The sequence below is a fragment of the Lepeophtheirus salmonis genome, chromosome 11 (assembly GCF_016086655.4).
Source record: "Lepeophtheirus salmonis chromosome 11, UVic_Lsal_1.4, whole genome shotgun sequence".
Classification (NCBI taxonomy): Eukaryota; Metazoa; Arthropoda; class Copepoda; order Siphonostomatoida; family Caligidae; genus Lepeophtheirus; species Lepeophtheirus salmonis.
The window spans coordinates 11,842,219-11,869,435 of record NC_052141.2 but is presented as its reverse complement, the minus strand read 5'-3'; the positions used below and the strand labels follow the sequence as shown (position 1 = coordinate 11,869,435).

The 27,217-nt window shown below is 32.5% G+C and overlaps 1 protein-coding gene across 1 annotated transcript; it reads right to left on the bottom strand.

Moving 5' to 3' along the window:
* On the bottom strand, positions 1 to 25,957 carry LOC121125762 (protein GDAP2 homolog). Its single transcript, XM_040720959.2, has 2 exons — positions 25,080 to 25,957; positions 1 to 1,550 (listed from the first exon to the last, which is right to left on the bottom strand). Exons 1-2 carry the CDS (start codon positions 25,463 to 25,465, stop codon positions 1,253 to 1,255), a joined length of 684 nt encoding a protein of 227 aa, XP_040576893.1. The 5' UTR covers positions 25,466 to 25,957; the 3' UTR covers positions 1 to 1,252.
* Between the last annotated feature and the right edge of the window lie 1,260 nt (positions 25,958 to 27,217).

Below are 27,217 nucleotides of genomic sequence, written 5' to 3'. Positions count from 1 at the left end.
TGATCTATATAATAAATTTTTTATTCAATATCAATAATTATAATTACAAATTGGAATACGAAACAAGAACGTTAACAAGACTAAACTGTGTTTAATGTATATAAACTTCTAATATAATAAAATATTACAATCAATAAACTATTTTTATCAGCTTTATATAATAGCGATAAATTACGAATTTAATAAGTATATTTGTATGGTTACTGGAAACTCCATTTCTCCTACAGTGTGAATCCTTCTTGGACAATTGTAAGTCGTTTAGTAAAATAGTATGGGTGTGTGTTGTTCTTAAAAAATAAGGGTCCTTATTAGTGGGGAATTTAATATCAATGCAATTATTAACTATCCAAGTAGATAATTAATATATTAGTATTAATACTTTGTCAAACAGAAAAAAAAGGAGACAACAAAGTGGGGGGCGGCGGTGAAGATAGAGAATCACAGATGGTTAGTAAAAAGAGTCTGATTATGTATCTATGCCATTAGTAACTAAATATTTTGTCAAAATACTGTAATATGTAATATTTACAAATGTTTGGTTTTGTGGATATTTTTTTTTTACTTTTTTGGAAGAATTTCGTTTATACTAATTATGTTTTTGTTTTTTTTAAATACAAAGATGGAGAATCTAGTTGGTCTAATAATTGGTCTATACATAAAACAAAGATATATGTGGTGCGTCAACATAAAAACAAGCTTGAACTAAAATCCAGAAAATAAATAAATCCTAAAAACATATTTATGCCAATTACAGGACCTTATCATTCAAATTTTGGGATGAGTGTAGATACTCAAGAATTTAGGCTACATTATTCGATGTTATTGCCCTCGATATATGTACCATATAATATGTTTACTTCTAAATATATTTTTGTGATGAATAGAAAAGTTTTGGCTAATTTATCTTACATATTTAAGTCGTTATAAACATTTTTGGGATGAGTTAAGGGATACCCTAGAGTTGAAACCCCAATTTAAATATATTTGATTTTAATAAATGCAATTTGTAGCAGATTCTAAGGGTTAATAAGGATATTTGGTTGATAAAAATTGACGAGAATCATAGTAGCTTGTTGTTTGAGTTGACGGACCACATAATATATATATATATATAAAACAATAGTCAACAGCCGTCACAAAACTCACAAAAACTAAACGCTATACTAAAATAGAAGCCGAAACAATGACACTCTCCTCCTCTTTCTTCCCTCCATCAACACCATCACCGAGATGGTTATTTTTTGATTAGTATTCAAGGCTCATAGAACCGTAGTCCATTCAGCGACATGTCATGCTCCGTAATGAACATGGGCAAATTCAGTTCCTTTGTATTTAAATGTGGTTCTAATTCGGATAAGGCATGAATGTTTATGATTTTGTTTTTGATTGCGGGAGCCATGAAGGTAGAGAACCACCAACAGGTGAGTTTTGTCCAAAGTGTGGGGTGTACGATGTAAAAGGCCTTCAAGTTCTTTTTATAGCGATAACTTAGTGTGCTGTATACGTCCTTGATCCAGCCATAGCTGGGGATATTGTCTCTTGAGGTTTTGCTGAAAGATACGAATAAAGATATAATTAATAAGTATATGTGCGTCAAAATACTTTGCAAAATAGTTATTAGTCACAAATATAATATTTAATTATATGCAAATATATATATGGGTGGGCTTAAAATAAAAACAATGAGCTTTTGCTTTTGTTTCGCCTCTTCCGTTCTGTTCCTCTGAGAGGGAACTTTTATTATGAGGCTTCATAATATAACTTCCCTTGTTTTGCAAAATATTTTACAGGTTCAAACATATTTAATGGCGGCTTCTTCATCAGTAACCCTATTTTGACAATTTAGCCGAAAATAATTTTTGATATCCCCAATTTTTTCTAATAACATAAAGTTATACAACAACAGCTGAAATGACGTAGTTACCAATGTTAATAGAAATACAAGGTTAGACCATCATGTATTCGGGCTTGATAGAAATTTCAATTTGATGTATCGTACCGACTGCTAGGCAAAACAGACATATTTATGACGTCATAGAGAATAACACTCAAAGTTCTAGTAACTTTGCTACTCTAACAGTAACAGTTGAGGATGGTATAGCTACTCTTAGTAACAATTATTCTCTATGACGTCACTATTGAAAAGCGTTATGGTATAACCTTGTATTTCTATTAATCTTGGTAGTTAATGTTAGTCCTTTCACAACATAACTCTTTTCAAGAGACGAGATAACAGAAGTATCAAGTGTGTAGCCAGGTTACTTGGTCCAGTCATCTCATATTTTCTTAGTAGTGGATGAATTTACGTTTATTCCACGTTTCATTTGTGCTGTAAAATAAAAATATCAGCAGTAAATGTTGAGAAATGTACACTTTTAGAGGAAAGTTGAAGAGCCAAGAGTTTGAACATCCTCAAATGTAAAATTTCTTGGCAGAGGAATATATTTTTACTATCGGAAAATAAAAATATTGATTTTATAAGATCCCAATATGAGCCACTCTAATATATATAATATAGAAACACAACATTTCTTAGTCACGTGGAACAATGAGGATCTTTCTTCTTCAAGGTCCTATTCATTAAAAGGCTCCTTCCTACCTGTACATACATTATATATGCGTCGTCCCATTGTATTTTTTTTTTTGAACCATCAGGGCATCGATAGCAGCAGTGGTTCATTTAAATTCTGTTACTAGAGATGTATAAAATAATCCTTTGCATGTATGTAAAAATCAAAGAAACCGAAAAATGATTTTGCTTCTTTTTTTTAATTTTCATATTTGGAGATAATATCCTAACATAATAACAATCTTAAACACAAACATCCAGAGTGCGACAAGGATATTTTTCGCTAATTAATATTTCAGGTGACATCTCAAGCAATGTTCCGATACATGTGTTGTTTTCTTGCACATTGTTATGTATAATTTGATCAAAATCGGACGAAAAATGAGTGAGCAGGAATCAACAAGGCAAAGGATTTCGGATCTTCTCCTCGCAGTTGTTCATCCAAAAAGAATTTCAGACATTGTCGGCGTGACCGTGAGGACAGTCCGGAACATCAAAGTGACCAAGGAGAATGGGAAAGGAGTCAAAAGAAAGGCAGGATGTGGAGGAAAGGGTATGAAGTGAGATAAAATATTTCACAAGTCACTGGAGGCCAAAATCAAGGAAGATTCAACAGCATCAGTGCACCGTTTGGCTAACGAGTTCAACGTAGATGAGATCACCGCTAGGAGGGCAATTCATGATGACCATGGACATAAGACATCACTTCTCCGACCAACAGGATGAAGGCTGTAAGGCTAGAGAGATGAAAAAAGTCCTTAATTACTTGAAAAGTCATCCGTCGACTGTGACGATCTTCCAAGACAAGAAAATCACTTGAGGAAGTCCAGGGCACCTTCAGGACAATACATTTTTTGGAAAAAAAAAATAGAAATATTAAATTTTTTGAATAAAAAATTCAAAAATCTAGAGCTGCTCCCTAAAAATTAAATTATTTGTAAAAAAAATTCAAAAATTCACAGCTATTCACAGAATATTAAAAAAAAAAAAAATTTCAAACTTTTGAAGAAAAAATGTAAATATTACATTTTTTAGATAAAAGCAAAGAATCACTAATTTGGGGTAGGGCAACATCCCCTTGAGCCCACCCTTGGCAGCCCCCCCTGTATATCGAAACTTTTCTTTTATATTTTACTGCTATGAATAAATAAAGTATTTAAGGGGTTAATAAAGGTTTAAGCTGATTGACATTCTTTAAACAATTACTATTTTCTTGGGATTTTATTGTTGATTCTTGGGATTTTTAGGGGGGGGGAGTTTAGGGATATAATAAATTTCAGAATGGAATCCCTGACTAAATTTCTTTGATATCCTAGCTCATTATACAAATTTGAATAATAAACCTATAAGTGATTCAAATATGTCTAAAAAACACATTTGGGCGTGTCAACATAAAAGTAATCTTCAACACAAATATGGCGATAATCCCAATGTACCAAATGGCCTATTAAAATCTTAACTCTTTGAATTTTGAACTTCAACAAGTCTTCAACAATACTTTTTAATTAATAATATAACTTTTACAAAATTAGAGACTTCTAGGTGGCGTCCAAAGGTCTGACACTCTCTGCGTAAATAGTCCTCTGTCATGGCCTACCAGTTTTGGCTGACAGTGGCTTAGAGGACCTTAGTGTTTGTATGATGGGCACTGCAGACAAAAGGGGGTTGGCAATAGGGCTGTTAGGGAGACCAAAAGTGTCGATAAAGAGTTTAAAAAGGCTCATTCAAAAGAAACTATGAACGGAGGAGACTATTTTCGTTCCTTGCTGGCGTCAAAAGTGGCCTAGCCACCATCATAGGCCTTCATGGACTTGAAAGAATTGGTCTGGGCTCTTATTTGTAACTCCTCCGTGTCTAGTTTGACCTTTTTTGAGAGAGCCCTTCTTCCTTTCTAACGCTTCAGACTTGCAGACGTTGTAGAAGGTGGTCCAAGAAACGCCCAACTGCTTGGAGTGCACAAATGGTAATTCATCGATCACGTTCAAGTGTCATTTTCTCGACTTATAATTAAGCTAGAGAGATCAAGTTTTTTTTTATTTATAACTAATTGTTTTCCTTTAATATATCAAAGTATACTCTTCCTTTTTGAGAAAAATCATTTAAGCTTGTTTTTATGCTTACTGGTGATATATTTTAAGGATTTTCTCCTTTTGTGTAAACAATCTACATAATAATATTTATATCAATTCAATGTCATATCGCACACCGTCAAATAATAACGACTCTAAAACGTGAACAAACTGTCATCAGTCTGTCCGTCTTAAAGACGGTTTTTGTAATATTTCTATATTTATCCTCATATAGGGCTTCCATAAGAGATTATACATAATATTATTATTATGAAATATTCAATTCTCTCCCCCCGAAACCCCGTGACTGCTTTCCTTGAGCATGAAGGCTTTCTAAATATATTTTAAGAAGGCTTTCCCCCTTCTAAAAGAGTTACATTTGTTTTATAAAATGCATATTATTAAATAATAAGAGATCCGTCAATATAAAAGCAAGCTCGAATAACGTATGAATTACATTGGTGTTCTTCAAAGAGGAATTATTGTTCATTTCGATGAAGAAATCATTCGGATTAACCCATGGGACGCGTGGCAAAGTCAACTTAAAACACCCAAAATTCATTATCCCCACCAAAAAATGACTTTTTTTTATAGATTTTATGGTAGAAAGGGTGAATATAAGCCTCATAAATCTAATGAAGGTTCACAAATATAGCTAACATTCTTGGTTATACTTACTAACTGATCCCATGAATGCACACTCTGAGTAATTATAAATTATTTTAAATAAATAAACCTCAATCCTCCTATTAATATTTTAAGATATATATTACTTGTGTATAAAAAAGTTATAAAATATAATTAAATGCATCTGGTTGTGTTTGGAAGACATCAAAAGAAGAAGAGGAAAAAAGCCCTCCCCCAAAAAAAAAAAAACTCGACAATTTTCAAATTTATTAAGGTGTTTGGGGACCCCTAAAACTATTTCAAAATTTGTCAGTCATCGTTTTTACTCAATGCATATCTTAAGCCTATGAAAGCTCAACATTTCAAAAAAAAAAAAAAAAGTTATAAATGGAGAGTAAATTCAATCCGGAATGACATTGGTGAAAAATCACAGAAGAGGACAACAAGACATCCTATCGCTGAACAGAGGAAGCTGAGAAGATTGGAAAGGGGGGGGGGAATCTGAATGTTCCCAAGGTCAACAAAAATTCGGCCAAAGTTTTTCTCCACTCTTATGACGAAGAAAATATATATATATATCAGTTGATGCCACTGTGAATAAGCAGAACAGCCACTAGGTCACAACAGAACATCAAGACAAAGTCTCAGTTTTAGTGAGAAATATCTTCGGAACAAAAGATCCAGTCTTGGGCATTGTGGCCAGCACTTGCAAAGTTTGTCCTCCCATTTTTGTGGGAGGAAGGGTGGTGGCTCAATACAGATTCTTTCATCAAACTCCGGAGACAACTTTCCGGACTTATGGGACCTCAAAATATGCCCGCCCTCCTCTCCAGACGCGAACTCTAGAATTACTCTATCTAGGGGCGTCCAGAGGAGAGGTATTGTGCTACTCCTCACAGAAGTGCCCAGTCTCTAGAGGCTTCCATCAAGAAAGAGTGGACCAAGATCGAGTATGACTACATATTCAACGTCTGTAAGGAATTAAGGCATCGCATTGAGAGAATGATTAGAGCTGAGGGTTCACATACTGAATAGAAGTTGTTCCAAACACTATTTTCAGATGATTTAGTAAACTATGTAAATATCCTCGCACAAACCTCTCCTTTAAGTGTTACTCTTGAAAAATTGAAAATAATAAATGTGTACCACTAGTTGAGATCAACCTTTAAAGAAGGATATATCAAATATCCAAAGATTAATAAAGTATGAAACTTGAAAATATCGCCTCTTTTTATAATTGCTACATGAAGATAATTTATTATTCACCAAACTTGTTCACATCATTCTTTTATTTTTGAAAAGAGAACTAACTGTCAATTTAAAATAATAATCATAACTCTGAGGATTTGTCGGATGCCTTTTTTCGGACTCGTGGTATCGACATCGTTGAAATTCCTAGCGGGAGTGAGAAATATATTACACCTGAAGTAAGACCTTTTTTTAATATCAGGTGCCTATATAAGGATTATGGAGGGAGAAAATGAATATAAAATGCTATAAAGAGGAGGCCCTTCTACGTTTAAAATAACATTAGCGTAGGGAAAATATGATAATTATATAGTTTTGTTTTATTATACATTTTTAAATACATTTACATCAAAAATAGGCGAGAATTCTTCTTTTAGAGAGAGATGTTAAAACAAACACGACTTATTAAATAATAAACAAAAAAGAAAAGAAGAAGAAAGAGCACACGCATCAACTGTTTTTTTTCTTCTTCTTCTTTCTAATCGCTATACTTAGTTTTTCATTACACGGATCCCTCCTTTAAGCATAAAACCCTTCCTGCCGGTATGAAAAACAAAAGAAACGGAAAATGAGTTTGATAGTCCTAACAATTTGGAGACTGTTGGAGGGGAGAGCAAATTAGCTGTCATGACGTTTACTGGGTCATCTGTAAGCAGCCGTAAGAAGTTAGAAATTTACAGAAAACCCACTCTGTATACAGCAATCACATTACTCCGATGTCGATCCTCAAGTACAACCAGGACTTACTCTTATAACTTCCGCACAAACCCTCTTTGTTAATCACACTCTTTCATGATCACACGACACGAACTATTTATTACTTATATACTAATTTCATTCGTATTGTTAAGTTTTTGTTCTATTTTTAAACTCTTGCAGGGCCATTTAACAAATTAAAATATAATAACAAAAGTTGCAAAAGTCAACTACAAGCCCCCCCCTCCTAGAAATCTAATAGAGAAATAAGATATTTGGGTGTGGCAAATAAATTAATCTAATAATGTACATTCAATCTAATCACAATATGGTGATCCCCGATAGATTAAACTACATATTAGAGGAAAATACTATTGCCCTCAATTAAGAGTTCCACTGCGTGTACCGGATAACGAGAATAAAGAAGACTCTTTACACACCTTTTACTTCAACTCCCTCTTGAGTAGTAAATAAAAGTTTCCTTCCCTTGCCTAAAAATGTTAGCAACCAATCTACATTACTAATGAAATCCTCTGGGTTAATCTCCGTTTTTTATTAGTACATAGTCAGGTTTTGAATAATAGAATTGAATCTACAAGGCTGATCCTATCTAGTGGTACACTTAATTTAAATTTTTATAAAGCAGAAATTTAATAGTCGACTGTCTTTAGACTCTGTAAAAAATTGGTTTTGTAACTCAAGATTCCTTATGTAAAGTTTCAACTCAATTAAAAACAAAACAAAAATGAGAACGAGTAAAATGGAGCAACAAATGAGCATGTCCCATACGGATATATCCAATGAGCTCGGGTGAATCCGTACACCTGTTTATCATGCCATTTTGGTGGAGAGGAAAAAGTAGATCAATAAAGATGCTTAGATCGAACTTTTGAATAAGAAAGTACCATCTTGGGGTAGAGAAAAGTTCAAGGATAAGTTTGTTTTCTATCCTTTTAATCACACTGCTTAGACCCAGGCCTTCCTCCAAGACAACTTTTGGTACTTCAATATGAGCCCTCCCTTCCATCCAGAAGCGAACCCCTTGGACTACAATCTTTTTTTAATTGGAAGATATACTACTAGATAAAATCAACCCTGTATTTAGGAAAGGAAGTTCACAACTCAGGAATTAAACAATAATGACAACAGTTGAAGAATAGAAAATTCATTTTTCAGATTACCCATTCTATAAAAAAGAGTTAGCAAAAAACTACACCCGATTTACATCAACATACAAGGTGCGACACTCAACTGTCCGCGTCATCCAAAATTAATTTTCTTGCACTAATTAAGGTTTTCAGGTGACATCTCTAGCAATGTTCCCATACATATGTTTTGGTTTTTTTGCGCTTAGCTTTAATTTGATCAAAATCGGCCGAAAAATGAGTGAACAGGAATCAAAAGGTAAGGGCTTCTCGACGCGGATGTTAATCTAAAAAAAATTTCAGTCAGTGTGACCGTAAGGACAGTCCAGAACATCGGGTGGCCAAGGAAAATGGGAAAGGAGTCAAAAAGAAGGCAGAAAGTGGATGAAATTGTTTGAAGCAAAAGGAAATATTTCACAAGTCATTGCTTGATATGGGAGTGGGATTTGTGTTAAGTTCCTTCATACCATAGCTATACACAGCTAATTTAATGAAATGTCATCAGAGCTCAGCCGTACTCCTTCCAAATATTCAGTGTTACTCTTTTACACACTTTTATACTTTATACTTATATCTTGTCTCTTCAAGAATAAAAACAAAATGATAACAGCTTTTGGCAATAAAAAATATATATTCAGGTAGAAATTACAAAAAACCACTTTCGCTTCCATTATCATATACTATGAAAAGCCAGTATTGTAAAAAAAAATGAAGGTGGTCACCCTGACAATTTGAAGAATGTTTGTTTGTCATAATTGCAAGCAGCTATGATATGAAGGACAGACATAAACACAAGTCTCACTCCGATTTACCAATGATATATGCAGGAATTACAACAATATTGATCCTCAACTCTACTCTAAGTCCAAAAAGTACTTACACTCATAACTTCCCAGCATATCCAAAGTGTACTTTTTGTCTTTCACGCACTAGTGATCATTTTATACATATATGTTGTCTCTTCAACAATAATGACAGCTTTGGTTAAACAGCTATTCAGGTAGCTGCTCCCAGTTACAATTTAATATTTTTAAAATCTTTGGATATGAGAGCAGTAGCACCAAATCGTATGTTCAAGTTGAGAATTATATACAGAAGAGTGGTCCATTAAAAGCTAAAGACTTTAAACTTCAACAAGATACAACTTGGTAATAAATAAAAAAAAGAATTTCAACAAAATTAATACTCTAAATATTTACATGTGTCTGAGCTCTCACAATCATTAATGTAGCCGCCCTTAGCGGCAACGCTAGCCTCCAGGCGGTGGTGGAAGGCTACGAATCATCTGCAGATGTAGTCCTCAGACATGGTGTCTCAGTATTGGCTGATAGTGGCTTTGAAGGACTCCGTTTTTGGATGATGCAGGCCTTCCCCCTCGACATGCACCTACAAGATGTAGTCGAGGGTGTTGGCATTCAGAGTTCCTAAGAGTCTTATGACAAAGAAGAGGATTTTTTTTCATTGCTGGTGTCAAAAGTAGCCTCTCCACCGACTTTTTTTTTGACAGCACTCTGGACAGCCTGGTGTGAAACCCCAAGATCTTTTGCATTGTCTCACATAGACTGGAGGGGATTGACCTGGGATTTTTATTTGGCTCCTCCGGGTCGTTCTGCCTTTTTGACAAAGCTCTTTTTCCTCTCCAACGTTTTGGACTTGCTGATGGAGAGTGATCCTGGAGACGCCCAACTCCTTGGAGTCGGGGGGAATGTAAATTCGTCCATCACGTTCAAATGTCATTTTCTCAACTTGTACGTAAGCTGGAGAGCTGAGGCTTGTATAGTTTTGTAATGAACTGTTTATGCTTTAATATATGGAAATATAAATGAATTTCAATAATGCAACCTTTATTAATTATTGAATTAGTAAGTGTTCAGATTTCAATGGATCGCGCAATAATTGCAATATGCTGTTTTAGTAAAGCAAGATTCCAAACTTATTAGCTAACAATTTCACTTATTGTTAATATAAAAAATGGCTTGAATAAATAATAGAATTCCTCTGAAATAACCAAGCTGTTAACTAATATTATTGTTATTAAGATAACATACAACGTAGGACAAGGTGACTTAGAACTATATTTAAAAGTAGTTCTTTGCTTGTTAAGAAATAAGATCTCATTTTGTATTTAATACATAGATATTGATAACGAGAATGATTTATTAGTATTGGTGATTCCTCATTCGATTGCATACATGGGCTAAGTAGAACGTTTTAACGTGACGTCACAAAAAAACACTGCCTCAACAAATTCCCGGAAATCCATTAAATTAACTTATCACAATTCATCAGTTAAAAACATAGACCAAAGTCATATTTTATACAATTTTGAACTGTATTAAGTACTGTAACATTGCTTTATTTTTGCAAAAGGCAATAAATCAGGAAAGTTTTTTTTTTTTTTATTCATAATGAAATTTCCTTTTTCTTCTTTGACATTTCAAAAATACCTTATAGGTACTTTTCCCTTTTAGGTTGATGGCATCCATTTTACATGTTGTTGTTTTTTTTTTTTTCTTTGGAGGGGGGATGCTTGTCGCCTGGATTTAAAAAAACACAAACAGTGAAATTAAATTTTTTTGGAAAAATTTTAAAAATTATATTACAATTATTACATTTTTGTAGAAAAAAAAATCGAACGTCCATGGATGTTTTCAAAAAAATGTAATTTTTTTGAAAAATAAATGTATAAATCCACAGCTGTACACAAAAAATTATTTTTTTTATAAATTTTGTTCTTCAAATATTGGAAAAACATTTCCAACACTAAATTATGAATATTTAAGAGGAAAGCTGCTTAATTGTTATGACGTTCAATTAAATTATCTACAAGCAGCTGTGACGAGAGGAAGAAGGAAATAAACAAGGATATAGTCTCCCATGTGGATCCTTTATTCCACCCAGAGTCCAACAATAACTCTACAAAAATCCTCAGGGTTACTCTCCGTCTTTGATGAGCAGTCGCAAATGTTCAATCTGGATTAGTATATCTCAATAGCAGCTTGTACATAGTAGAAAAGGACGGACGTTCACTCATTTTGACAACAGCTTAGGAAAAGAAAGATCACTCTTCAGGTTTCAACTCAAAAGAAAAAAAAAGCGAGATAGCCCCTCTCCTTTTATTCTTGAGGAGAAAACATATAAAAGCTTAAATAAATACAAAATACTGCTCAAAGTAATCAAATAGAAGAATATATATTATTTAAAATGAATAAAGCTCTTCTTTTAATAACTAATTATTTATTCAGCTCCCTAATAATAATTAACAAAATATTAATTATATAAAAAGGAAGTCGGAAAAATAATTAATTCGATCCTTAAATATTATCATGTTTAGAAGAAAAGCTTTAAGCCATTTAAGATAAATTAATCAAGTTATCTACATACATTGGCATGGACAAAGACTTTATCAAATGTATCTACAGACAAATTGGGAATATATTTAAAGTCTTATAACGAAGGAACTAGACGGGGTTTGAGGGTGATGAGAACTCAAAAATGAGATAATTTTAAAATCCGTTTTTACTTCTCCGTATTTTTATTTGGTGCCATTTTTATGCCAAACTTTTGAAGCACAATTTGGTAATTCAACCATTTTCCACACTTTTCATTTAATATGTCCCCCTCCATTCTGAATGATGGTTTCAATACGGGAACAAACAGAAGCACAGCTGGCCTTGATGAAGTCCGACGACAAGTTGTTCTACTCTTCCGTGATCACAGCCTTCAGGGCATTGATATTCGGCAGATTATTATTGTCCATCTTGCCTTCTAAGGCGTCATTTATGAAAGATTGGACTATTTGACGACGTTGGTGTCAAATTCCAACGCGTCCATCTAATTTACAATGGGGCCAAACGGTATCCATAGTTTTTCCCAATGCTGTCACCACCGTCCTTTATATTTCTATTATTTTCAATCAGTTCTATGATTAAATTGGACTGGTCCGAACCCACTAAGGACCCACACAATGAATCCTTTAGCTATTGATAAATAAATATTAGGTTGAGAACAAGTAATTTCGTATTTACAGTCCTTTAAAAAATAAAAAAAGTATATCTTGTTCATTATTGTTCATATCAGATCATACAATAAGGCTTTCTAAAGGTGTGAGTATATACTACAACCGCTTTTGGAGAGTATTGCGCTTGGCGGGTTTAGCTGTAAATTATAGTGCACCGAGTAAGGAGGTCTCAAAGGAAGAAATTCAACATATTTTACATTTTTACTACCTGAAAGAACAGAAGCGGACACCATTTGTGAATAGGAGACAACAAGACATCATCAAGACAACGCCAGGACGTACACACCTCTGAGAACGTGCCAGAAGCTTTGGGAGCTCGGAAAGGAAGTTCTTATGCATCCATCCTACAGTCCAGACCCCATACAAAGTGACTACTTCCAGTTCCTGTCTATGACCAACGCGCTTCGGTATACTAATTTGGACTCAATAGAGTCCTCTGAAAATTGGTTGTTCGAGTTTTTTTGTCAATAGGGACAAGGGCTTCTACGAGAAAGGCATTATAAAGTTGGACTCTCATTGTTAGCAACAAGTTATGGAATAGAACGGGCCATACTTGAATTAAATTGGATGATTGTAACTCTTATTATAAAACATTGAAATAAAGCAAAAAATACGAAAATACTTTTTCCCCAACCCAAAATGCAGGGAGTATTGACTACTGCCAATAATGCATTTCTAAGAATAAAGATACAATAAAAATGTTCTAGTAAATCCCATCTTTAACAATAATCAAAATCAAGTAGTTACAAAGCTAATGGAGGAGGACAATTCGTGGAAAATTGACGATCTTTGTATTGCTTTATTTGAGATATTTCTACATGAGTCATCATCATTTCACAACAACTATATTATTTTATAAATGTTCATAATATGTATTAGGGTTGAATCGGTCCTTCCTGTGAGACTGTAAATGAGTTCAGTCCCTTATCGTCTATGTTATCAGTCCTTGAAAAATGTCCGAAATTGTAAAACACCATTTCAATGCCTCATTTTATAACATATTATAGAAAAGTATCTCATTTTACCATTGCCGTTAGTTCTTAAAATTTTTAAGTATCTTTAAAAGACGTGAACCTTTTGGCATTATTCTTAATTTAAGGCTAATTAAAGTTCGTAGATGAACATAGTAAAACACATTTATTTGGCAAAATTAAACTTAAAATTTGGATTCAAGTTGAATAATTACACAAAAGCTCTTGATGATATATTTCAAGGGTAAAAAACCTTCCTTCATTTGGTTCTCTTTTATTTTTGTTTATGATACAATCAGGGTTATGATTACATGATTGGATATGTGAGGGAGCAAAGCTCTGACAACAGCAAATTTGGCCCTAAATTGACCGTTGAATAGCCCCCTTGAATCTTGAAAAAAGGATTTTTTTTTGCTCCAAATTGCGAAATATTAATCTGTCGATATAATATAGCAAAATTTATAAATAAATTATGATAAATACAGAACAACACTAATACTTTAAATTATTCTTATAAACAGTATTTTTCTTTCAATCTACATTGTCCAATTTTGATACTTTGAACTTTAACCAAATTGTGCGTGTAGCTCTTTGGATAGTCTACACTCTCACTTCGATAGTTGCCTCCACAGAGAAGAGCTTTTCTATGCTCAAATAGATTAAAACATACTTAACCTTTAAATGTTTCTTTAAAGCTTGGAAACAACTTCATCTTGTGAAGCACGTTTCACAGGATAAGGTAAGGTAGGGGAAAAAAAACTCATAGTATGAATTGGATTGGAGTTTTTCCAGATCTCGGATGAAACAATAATATATAGTTTCAATTAAAGGACTCTAGGGAAAGAATGGAAACTCAAGGCATAGGATGTATTAACTCTCAACCCTGATTGGCTTAAAATTAGAAGCTACTACATGTTCCTTCAGGGAGGCAGCCAGTCTTCCCCCTAGTGAAAAGAAACGAATAAGGACGACTACGTTACAACAATAACACGATATTATAGGTCGGTTTTAGGAACATAGTCTTCCTTGCTTTTAGATTGAATTGTTTTCCCCCGAGTCATTTATTTCAATAAGTTGTGGATGACGAGTGATGTCGTCAAAAGAAATCCGATACAAATTTATTAAATAATCGGTAAAGAGGGAGTGAAGATTTGATTGGTTCCCCTAAATTTCAGCCGTTGATGACCTAATATAGTAGATATGCCCTCTACGTATCTTTGCATAGACCTTGGTAGAAAAATGATAGCCCCAAGATTCAAGGGTTCAAGTCTCTTTGTATATTTTGCCAGAGAAATAGGAAAGGAGTTCTTCTTTAAATGAGAATAAATATTTAAAATTTTAATAGAGCTGTTGTGTTTAGTCTATTATTATATATTGTTTTTTGCATAACGTGTGAACTTAATATATTTCTGTCTCTACATTATTGACAAAAAAGGTTCATTTAATGGCAAGAAAGGGGGATGCAGAATAAGTTCTAAATAGTGATGAACCAAACATCTAAGTCTAAAGTAACAACTAGTCCTTGTATTCATGAAGTTTTCTTGGGAGTTGAAAGTAGTCATTGAATTGTATGTCTTTTGGGCATCTTTTAAAAAAAAGACAGAAAATCAAGGAGGTAACCCTAACAATCTGAAGAATGTTTCGGAAGAGAACAGCTTAGCTGTCGTGAAGTTTCATTAGATCAGCTACTTGCAGCTGTGACGAGGGGGAGAAGGAAATAGACAAGGGCATTGGACAGAATTACATCGATGTCGATCCTTCATTCTACTTAGAGTCCAACCATGACTTACAATTATAACTCTTATAACAAGCTCTCAGTCTTAGACTTCCGAAAATAAACATGGTAATGTTTTGAAGGAGAGCAGTTTAGCTGTCATGCCGCTTCATAGGATCAGCTACAATCAGCTGTGACAAGGGAGGAGGGGCATTGGCAAAAACTACTCCGCAAAATTTATTTTATGTGCACACAGGGATACTCAATCAGGGTTGGAATATAATTAAACCTATTTAGGAAAGGAAGTCACTACTCAGGAGTTGAATAAGTTGTTGACAAGTACTGAGGAATGAAAAATCAGTCTTCAGATTGCCAATTCCAAAAAAAATAAATAAATTGGAATTCGATATCATTAAAAACATGTCAAATAAGTGAACCGACTTATTTTAACAATATGCATCGTCATAGTATAAATTTATTTAAGTTAACTTCATCAACGTATCCAGGGTGCGAAATAATTTTTCTCTAGTCAACAAAAACAAAACTTCCTTTTGTTTGTGTGTGTGTGTTTTTTTTTTTTTTTTTGTTTTTTTTTTAAACTTCAAGTCGTTCAATATCATTTGAGTCCCTGTTAACAGGTTAGTGTGGTTTGAACTTCTCCCTCTGAAGTAAGTATTATTGCCTATCTTAGATGTAAATTGTTTTAAAAGTATAAAATAAATTAAATATAGCACATGGACTGAAAAGTCTCGGGACCAGATAGTTCATTAAAATATGAACACTTTGAATTTTAAACTTCAACAAGATATAATTTATTGATTAACAATAGAATTTCAACCAAATTAATAATATAAATAGTTGTGTGTCTGAGCTTTCTTGACCATTAATGTAGCCGTCCTTAGCTCTAATGATAGCTTCCAAGCGGTAGCAGAAGGCCTGTCACCCGCTGTGGATGTAGCACTCAGTAATGCCGTCCCAGTGCTGACAAACAGTGGCTTTGAGGGCCACGTCGTTTGGATGACAGACACTCCAGGCCTTCCCCTAGACATGCACACAAAAGGTGTTGTCGAGGGGGTTGATATATCAAGGGGGGGCAAAAGTTTTAAGAAAGAGTTCAAAAGAAACATTTAAAAGATTTTTTGCAACGGAGGAGTTTCGTTCATTGCTGGCGTCAAAAAGTAGCCTCTCCACCCTCACAAGGTTCTTTCCACCCACTTTTTTATAGCTCTTTAGACAGTCTGTTGTGAAATCTGGAGATATTGTGCATGGACCATCATAGATTTGAGAAGATATACCTGGGCTGTTTTATTTAACTTATACAGAGGTCCAGTTTGGTCTTTTTTCCTCCTGTTCACTAATTTGGTGACCGATTCAAAATAAAAACTGCATCAAATCAAAATCTGTTTTATGACGCAATAGCACGATTTAACAAAAAAAAAAAATCACACAGCACCTCATTCAAAAAATGCGACTAAATGGACCGAAGAATTTTGTTACTGTGCTCTGTATTTGAATAAGAACACCTCGTTGATTTTTTTAACATCATCATAAAGGAGAATGTATAAATAAAAATTACAGTGAAACTTTTTTGCAAAAAGCCGTGAGAGGAAGGAAATGAACACGAATCCCACTCCCTATATAGCAAAGACATATAGGCTGGAATTACTCCGATTTCGATCCTCAATTATACTCGTAAGCGAAACAAGGGATGTACACTTATAACCAATGATGCTAATTGAGAGCATTTTGGGCATATTAAAAAAAGTAAGACAAATCAACATGGTAATCCGGGTAAAGGTGGACCTAAGAAATAAAGTCAATTTTCATCCCTAGTTATGTTCAAAGATGCATAGACCATCATGTAACTGGGCTTGCTAGAATTTTCAATTTGGTGTATCGTACTTTCTGGTGAGCAAGACGGACAGATTTTGACAAAATATTCAACCAATCATATTCTATGACGTCACTATTAAAAAGCGGAGTTGGAAGTCAAACATTAGTCGTACACAACATATACTATAACGTTGTATTTCTACTAACCTTGGTCCTAGCGAATCGGATAGACATCAAAATTTTAGAAGCGATACATCCCAAATAATTAATTATATCCAAAGATAAATCAAAACCGTTCGATGGGGGGTGAATGTTAGTGTATTCTTTAAGACTATATTAAGTTATAATTAATTTAGAGCCATTATTTTATATGAAATCTATTATTGTTATGAATTTTAGAAAAAGTGTTATAAACTTGAAATTATATACAAACATATATGCATGAAACTTTTTTGTCTAGATAAGAATTCTTTATCAAAAAAATTGCCAAATAAAAATTTCCGGAGAAAATGGCAAAAAACTATTTTGCACGTATTTCCCAAAAAATATAGTATACAATATTTATGGGTATTGTAAACACAAACCTACAAAGATTGTTTTCGCATTTGCAAAACCAAAAAAGTTACAAAAAGTAATGTCGTCGAAAAAATAACCATCAATAACTGGTTCATTTTTGAAAATATCCCAAAAATTATCTAACAAAATGTTCCAGAATTTGAAAATAATTGAGATTCAATAATAAGATTTACTATTAAAAAGTCAAAGATGCATCGTTTTGTGACATTATTCCATAAAAATAAATATTTAGGTTTGATTAAATATGAAAAAATTTGAAAAATTATTCAGGAAATGACAGATATTTCAGTTATGTATTAATTTAAAGAGTCAAATTTATGTGTAAACAAATTTCTAGACAAATTTTTTCAAACTTTATTTTATACAACAATTTATACACATTTTTTTTTTGGGGCCATAACTTTTTTGTTTTTGAATAAATTTAGAAAACGTTCTTATTCGTGTAGTTGTTTTTAAACACGACAATCACTGTTTGATGTATAACTCAATCCCTTATCTAGTCTCCTTGAGCTTTAAAAAACATTCTTTGTGCTTTGAGTATAGAATGTATGACCCCCTTCCTTCCCAAAAATCCGTACTCCCTTTTTACCCTGAGCAGCTAGCTTCAAAAGAGGCACCCATAAAAGAAACTCACACAAACTCTATTATATACATGTATACAAATAAATATTACACAAGAACAAAGTCTTCTAATCAGTGATTACTCATTAATAAATACATATAATATAATCATTCAGGAAGGGGGGAGTTGATCTATTCAAAAACATTACATTGATATCCATTAAAAACTTGTATTTCTCCTTGTTACTACTCTAACAGGCCTCTTAGTAAAGCGCAACGAATCAGCTGTTTCTAATTATATGTAGGTATTTGATAAGAAGGAAATTTCAAAATTGGAATAATTAATTATGAGCTCTTTACATGAGTGAAAAATGTAGATTGGATTATTTCCTCAGTCATACCTTACACACACGTTAATGATGATGGTAAAAAAACATGCAAAAATTATAATTATTTGCGATATGAAAGAAACTGCCCTGAAAAGGGGAAGATTGTGAAATACAAAATCACGCACATGCAAAGGAATGATTTGATGAGTATTTTTGGGTGCTTTTGAGCTTTATATATATAATAGGTAAAAAAGTATCATTATATATATATCTTTAGGATGTACCATAATGATTTTATTCCTCTAAGTAAGAAAATAATCCTCAAACGTAAAAAAGAATGACATTTCATAGACTCGTTTAGATTTGAAATTCCGTAAAACGTCAAAAAAATGGACATTTTGATGTTGTTTCTTTAAAAGTATCTAATTGAAACCAGTTACAGGATTTTTATTTAATAATGTATTATAAATGAAGTATATCTTTTGTAAAAATATTTTAACAACTTTTCTCTAACTTACCTTAAAGGATGAGTATTTCTGCTCCAAGTATGCTATGCATAAATATTATTTTTTTGGTACAGCGTATTACGCGCATTTATGTAGACATTTATCTTCATTTTTGATGCTTTTAAATGTCGTTTTTGATATCAATTTATTATTATTAAATATACTTGACACCTTATTTTACCAATTTATAATTTCGGACCATAAAAACTATCATTTTCTTTTTTTAATACGACCTTTTATTTATTATTCCTTAATTCCTTTTTTCGATAAAACTAATCAGTTGACTTTGAGGAAGGACTCAGTGGCGTTGTTCAAATCCTTGATATAAATAATTAAAGTATCATCCCCATTGAAGTTAGGTGAACAGTATACTGATATCTCCCTAATCACTACCATTTCTTTTGTCTCCTATTTTTGATATCCTGAATTGTCTATCTTCTTGCTTAGAGCTTGATAGTAAAGATAATAGAACACACTTAGAGTGCATCTAATAGAGAAACTTTTGGTCCATAGACTTGTTCCGATAGTGTGTGAACTTTGTTACAATAAATTACCGCTATGTCTCCTAATAACTGAGTTCAATGGTCCCAGAAAATTGAGCTAACTCATTTTCAGGCTTCTTAGATTATAAAATAATATAAATCAACTTTATTATGCGTTTATTTATTATAAATAGGGAAACTTAAGAAAATTATTTGTGGAACCTTCACGACTTCAAATTTAAATAGCAACTCAGAAAAATAAGCACAAGTTTCGCCGTGAATGAAATGTCTGAAAGTGTCGATGATGATTTGTCAAATAACCAATGTTTTGCATATTGCATTACAAAAATGATTATCCTTGGAATTGTAGATTAATAACTTCCTCAAATGAAAATCGTCATTACTTCACACTCAATATGGCTGGAGATATAGAAAAAAAGGTTTCACTTTATAGTCGAGTTAATTATGAATTTTCACTTCTGTATGTGGTTCGAAATTAAGCAAATTTAATATTTTAAACGGTTCATCATTTACGTTAAATCAAATATCATTAATTCAGAAAAAAAGTAAAAAGTATTGCCATGAAATTTGTGGAGAAAGGTGTGTGGCTTCAAGAATGTTCTACTACCGTTAGTTACTATCAAACTCTAACCAAGAATATAGACAATTCAGGATATCAGCAATAAGAGACATAAAAAGTGGAAGTGATTTTGAAAAAATCAGTGTGTTCCCATACTGTTCTCCTAACCTCAATTGAGATGATACTTCAATTATTAATATCCAGGATTTGGACAACGCTACTCTTAACTTTTATCACAGTAGTCTTTCCTTAAAGTCAACTGATTAATTCTGTCTCTTCGCCGTTCCGACTTCTCAAAATACCATGCCACGCACAAACTTGTGAACGTGCAGTAAACGAAGTAACCAAGGGTTCAACTCAAATTTGTGGACAAGCTATATTAGTGCTTAATTAAAATTGCGTCTAATTATACCTATTAATGAAACAAAAAAATAACTAGAAACAATCATTGATTTATAGTTTCTTTATTGAATGACTATCGGGAAAAAAAGAATTAAATATTCAAAATAAATGAAAAAATATCAAACTTATAAAATATAAATATGCTTAAATAAAAACAAATCATCACTAGAAATTAAGGAAAAATAAATTAAAGGACGTATTTGTAAGAGTTTAATTGACAATTTTCGAAGTACAAAATAGGATGTTTTATTTGGCATAACAACGAAAGTATATTTAGTAATAATATATTTCATATTTGCTATCAATTATGAGATTTAAGTAATAAAATCAAAATAAATACGCGTAATACACGGTACTGAAAGATAATATTTATTTATTGAGGGCATGCTTGGAACTAAAATACTCATACCATTAGGCAAATTAGGGGAAAATGGTAAAAATACTGTTCCAACATATACTTTGTCTATAATACTTAATAATATAAAAATTATGTAACTGGATTCATATAGACTAATTTAAAGAAACAACACCAAAACTTCATTTTTGACGACTTTTTACAGATTTTCAAATCAAAAGACAAGGGGGTTATTTTCTTGTTTTGAGGAATAAAATGCAAAATAAAAAATATTTCGCGATACCAATAACCAAACTTTTGTCATTTCGGTACAGTCCAATATATATATATATATATATATATCTCCGGGGATTCAAGTATAATAATTATATACATATTGTATAATTATTGTTCTTGGAATTTTTCATGCAAATATCGATGTTTTATTAAGACGAATAAGATATATGAAATATGGATAAAGATTATTGCACATATTTTTCAATATATTATATTGTTAATTATAAATTAATTTAAAAAAAAGCTTTCTCGGTCTTTTTTGCTAACTACGACAGCTTAAATAACTATGTCCTTTCAGTAGTTAAACACACTCTTATTCACAGAGACAAGATTAGAGTTGGATCGGTCCTACATACAACTGAGTTCTTAATTAGTCTCCCCCCTTTCAGTCTTTTTTTTTTTTTTTGTATCAATCCAAACTTTTTTACTATTGAACGGTCCTAGCTAGCTATCTTTCATTTTCTTCAGTCCTAGCTAGGATTTAAGAATATAAGAACTAAAAAAATAATGAAAGATAGTCACCACACACCTCTTTTAACTTCAAGTATCTTGTTTCTTTCAGAGAGATTATGAATTAAAATGATTCTTCAGCCACTCAAATGACATAATTAGTAGTAACTACGTCATTTTAACTGTTGTAGTTTCCATAAAAGACCAATAAGGATCGACCCTATCACTGACAAATTTATTTGAGACCCGACTGATGGGACTCCATTTTTTTTTTAGAGCGATCCAACACTAGACAAGATACTTTAATTTTAAGGTAGGAGCTGTGTGGGTAGAAATTGTTATGATTATACGTTCTAGCAAATCAGTCATTATTTTCTTCGTTTTTATATTCTTCAATCCTAGCTATGAGTGAAAAACAGCTATAAAGATAGCAAGAACTGTATAATACGCCCTTAAGACAGTTGAATGGTAAAAAAAATCGAACTGATAAAAAAAGACTGATGAGAGAATCAGTCCTAGAACCGATCCAAAACTACACTACACCCAATATTTTATAAACATTTGAGTAAATTATAGCTATCAATTTCAATTTCTGAAATGGGCTGAGATACCCAAGAATTAAAGCGATAGGTTAACACCTTTATTTGATTTAAGAGAGTGTTATAGGCCCTTATATATGGCACCTTTCACTATGCATCCATCAATTGATCCTTCTTTAAATGGGACTTTATATTTTTCAACATCGTCACGTATTGACTCTTACACAGTTCTCCAGTGATGCTTCCATCTCTGTTAACCCTCAAAATAGTACTCCGTGTTTTACTCTCCAAAATAATTGTTCAGGAAGGTGAGGTGATTGCCTCTTCATTTGACAAAAATCTCTGCATTTTACTTTTTGGATTGTATATTTGTTTCGGACGTATAATGGTATATCTCAGTTTCAGTTTTTAATCGTTCCACACATTTTCACAAATTTTTATTGTGAATGTCTGTTCTGGCTAATTTAAGTGAATTTTGCGGCACACTAAAAAGGTAAAAAAGAATCATTTGTTGATTGAAATTGACAAATATTACTCGTATAAGATACAAATATAATCCACACTCAATTTTGTGAAAAATCATTCCAGCTTGATTTTGGACTGACGAGTCTCATATTTTGTTCATTTACTGTTCAAATAAGTAAGTTAACCACATCATTAAAAAGAAAAAAAAGGTTAAAGAGTTTCCAATCCCTATTGTATTATTTATTTTACTAAAATCTATTTGTTTAAAATCACTACCTAGGAAATAGTAATTTATATATTTAAAAAAAAAAAACAAACACGTAGAGAGATATTTAAGCTTCTTAAAAAGACTCAAAGTGTTGAGATTTTTGTTGATTCTTTTCTTTTATATATATATAAAACGATTTAAGAACGAAGATTGATTGTTTGAATACGTACATAGTCGAGGGTACGCACTCCTCTGCGACTATGGAATAATGAAAAGGCAATAAAATATTCAAATAACAGAGTTTATAATACTAGAACAAATAATCTTTATGAATAAAACAAAAGTTAATCATTCCGTCTGTATATATGACAACAAGTCACCGGGTGCACTCTTTATAGTGCTCCATGATGTATATAATAAAAATTATTTAGATCACAGAAATAAAAATGGTGTCCTATCAATGACATATTGCGGGCGTGTGCATATAACATCGAACGTGTATACAGGGTCTACTGTATATAGTGTTCCTTGATAGTTTTAGGTCAGTATATATTGATTCGGTTGTCCGGTCCTACGAGTTCTTAGTACCGGTCCATACGACCCCCAGTACTAGGACTGATTTAAAAAAGAAACCTCATCAAGGACTGAAATTTATAAGTTTTAGGACTCAACTAAATGAGACTGCAGTTTTCATGCCTAAATACGGACTGACACATCACTACTCCCCATCATTAATGGAATATTGCAGGCGAGTACTGTTTCTCATTGGTTTTTTTTATTAGTCCCTTATGAATATCATAATTTATGAGCGGATGTGTATCAAGAAAAAACTATGTTTAGCAATTAGAAAAGGAAAAATAGTTGATGCGTGTGCTATTTCTTCTTTTTTTTTTTTGTTTATTATTTAATAAGTCGTGTGTGTTTTAACATCTCCCTCTAAAAGAAGAATTATCTCCTATTTTTGGTGTAAATTGATTTAAAAATGCATAATCAAATAAATATAAATAAACTCAAATATAATTATCATATTTTCCATACGCTAATGTTATTTTAAATGTGGAAGCTTCTCCTCTTTATAGAAGTAATTAATTTTTTCCCTCGAAAATTATAAATAGGCAACTGATATTAACAAGAGTCTTGAGGATTTCTTGGGGAGTTATCTTCTATATTATTAATGAAAAAAATGTATTTTAGCTGACGCCTCATTACTCCGGCAATTTTGGGTACTACTGCTACATAATATAGTATAATTATCTATATCTTTTTGACTTTGTAGAAAAGAAATCCTTGTAGGAAGTGTTATTTTACAAAAAGAGACTTACTTTTAATAAGGAACATTAAATGTTTTGTCGTTGTGTAAAATAAGTAGGTATTTCACGAATATATTCTCCAACAATCCACCCTTTTTTCATTCAATGAAGGTAGAAATATTATGTTAATATACAACATGTATGTTTTATTATTATTTATAAATATATACTAAGAGGATCAAACGATAAGTAAGGTTTCCCTTCTTTGTGTGCTATTTTAAAAGTCTAATTGACATAGATTCAAATAATATGAACTACCAGCACGTTTAAAATAACAAAGAGAATGGACCTTGACAATTAGAATAATGTTTTAGATATGAGCAGCTATAAGATGAGAGAACTAAACACAAATCCCACTCCATATCTAGCAATGATATCTAGGCAGGAATTTCTACGATGTCGATCCTTTATTCTACTCCGAGTTCAACAGGGGCCTACAATTGTAACTCCCCAAGAAATCATCAGTTACTCTTTATAAATTACTTTATGCCTATAGTTCCCTCTTTAGGAATACAAAATGATAGGAGCCACAGGTGTATGAAATATGTTTTAAAAACGGGAGCTACTTTTTCTAATTTGGCGATCTTAACGGTTTTTTTTTAATTTTCCAAAGCTCTTATCATTATCATTTAATTCTTGATAATGTAACATCAAGTTTTAAAGTTATAAATAGGATGATTGCTCATGAAAAACGGATAGTAACAATGAGGGTTTGTTCCTCCAGAGTTAAGTCCTTGATGGACTCAAAGTGATAGTATAGATCGACATTGGATTAAGTCCTACCGACACCATTGCTAAATACGGAGTGAGATTGGTGTATTTCCTTACACTCACGGCTGTTTGTATGTAATCGAATAAAACGTCAAGACAGCTAAGCTACTCTTCACTCTAGAACATTCTTCAAATTATAAAAATTACCATGTTCATTGACGGTTTCTTTTACTTTAAACATTGGAAATTACAAAAACCTCTTCAGGTTACAATAACCAAAAGAGAGCGATCTTCTACTTTCATATATTGTTTAAACAGATATTTATTATATTTGAATATAGCAAAACCCTGGTGATACACAAAGCGTTTAATCAATAAATGAAAAACGTGATTCCCCCCTCCATGCAAAAATAACTTTATATAGATTTTATCTTACCTATGAAAGTAAACAACGACATAATCTCCAGTCGAGACGGGATCTACAACCTTCAACAAAAAGAGTATAGCCTTCTCCAAATCCACATCATTAGTTCGGAACCACTTCCCAATGAAAACAATGACTGGCCTTCCGGACTTGTCCGTCCCTGACTGATAAATACAACCAGTATGATTAATCTCCTTTAAATCTATTGACTGTGAGCGTTTGAGTAGCTCCCGGAATCGAGGAGAGTCAGATTCTGAGGGAACAGATTTAATAGATGGTCTCGGAGGCTCTTCATTCGTGATACTTCCATTTCGGCTGGATTGAATATCAAAAAACTTCGTAGTCCCTGAGGTCTCTGTGACGAGTAATTGTCGTTCCTCAGACTCTAGATCTCCCATGTTCCTTTGATTGGATCTATCTAGTTGATTAGGGCGTGACAAGATTTAACAAAAATAAGTAATTCAGGTGGAAGTTGAGTAGAGTAATTAGTTGTTTATTTATCATTTATGGATTAAGCCTCTATAAGGTTACTTTACTAACTAACACTAACTGCATACAAAGCAATTTTGTCGATGATAAGATAAGGGCTCAAATGTTTTAACAAACACAACTAGAGTTTATTTGTAGGCAATAATCAGTTGCGGAGAGGAATAGCTGAAGAGTCTCCTACTTAGGTCAAAATAATAATAATAATGACAGCGACTAGCCTTAAGAGATTAATTAATCAGTAATATTTTATGGGAAGTAAAATCCGCCAAATAATGATTCACTCTCTCCACAGAAGATATAGGAAGAAGTAAGAAGACAACTGAAGACGAAACAGAAATAATGAAAATTACACACAAGAATAATAATCGGAGGAGTGCGCGTGTGAGTAAAGTGCGAGCGAGTGAGTAAGAAGAGAAGGAGGAGCAAACAAAGAATCTTTATTTATATATTGTGTATCTATGAACGTATGTATGTCAGTCAGTGTATATCTGAATCTAGCTGTCGCCGTCCTGAGGCTAGCTCTCCCTCACTAGTTTCCCACTTTTCTTTTCCCCCCTCTTTGTGTATAAATTTCTTATTAGTATTTCATTATATTATATTTTTTAGCAATTTACTTACAAATTCATCTAGCTATGACGTAAGGAATCAGAATTGTTTATTATATAATATTATGGAAATGATTTACATATTCATAGACAAGTTTTGTATCCGAGTGCAAATCCGACTTATAGCTCTCAGCCGATAGATATTCTCTTCAAGGGACTCCTAAAACTGAAAACATAAAAACAAAGTATTTCCAATTAGCTTGAAAAGATACATGGTCTTTGTGCTATTTTTTTGCTACGCAGGATGTCAGTTTTTATTATACCACAGATGACGTCACTTTATTATTTTATCTTATGCCGTATGCAACTTATTCTTCCCTTTACCCCAGAGTTTACCCGGTTAGTTCACTGAAAAGGGTAAATTTATGGACGTTCTACGGTTAGTTTTGGAGTAATATTCAACACTTAATCCCGGAGCCCCATAATAAGAGTTGTGACAATAGTGTAACTACAATTGAGGCCTTAAACAACTTAAATTTATTACATTAAAAGTAGATAAAACCCAATAAATTCATTATTAAGTTATAAATTTTTTTTTTTTTTTAACAACATAAGTTGTTATTTTAGTTTAAAACAACTAATTCAAATTACATAACATTACGGGTACTACATAAGATTATAGGGCTCTGCTCAATCCTAGCTAGATGACAAAAAGTGTCGCCATTACTACTACCTTGTGCAAATATTGATCACGTGGTCTTAATTTTGCTAATTTGTTTTATATTATAACTTTAGCTAGTAGCTAGGGATTCATACCAAGCAAATGTAACAATTAAATCCCGAATTATACATTACTATTAATTAAAGATGTGTAAATTGTCTAAATCCTCGTGAGTTTACATCAAAAAAGAAAATTATGGATTGGCAAATTTTATTACATCTGCAGACATATATCAGTGATTAAATGACTATAAAAACTACGGTGCTCCCTGTTTGAATTTTCAAAATAAGGGGAATTAATTAATAAAAGCACTAATATATTGCAGGTTACTAAACTATACTAATTTTTTAAATGTAATTTTACGAGGGTTATGATCATTTTCAGATTTCTATAAA

What these genes read in the sequence shown, in the direction of transcription:
- LOC121125762 (XM_040720959.2), bottom strand. Translation starts at nt 25,465, where the DNA reads ATGGGAGATCTAGAGTCTGAGGAACGACAATTACTCGTCACAGAGACC. An exon ending in GTCGTTGTTTACTTTCATAG is followed by an intron (nt 1,551 to 25,079) that starts GTAAGATAAAAT and finishes CGTATCTTTCAG; the next exon opens with CAAAACCTCAAGAGACAATA.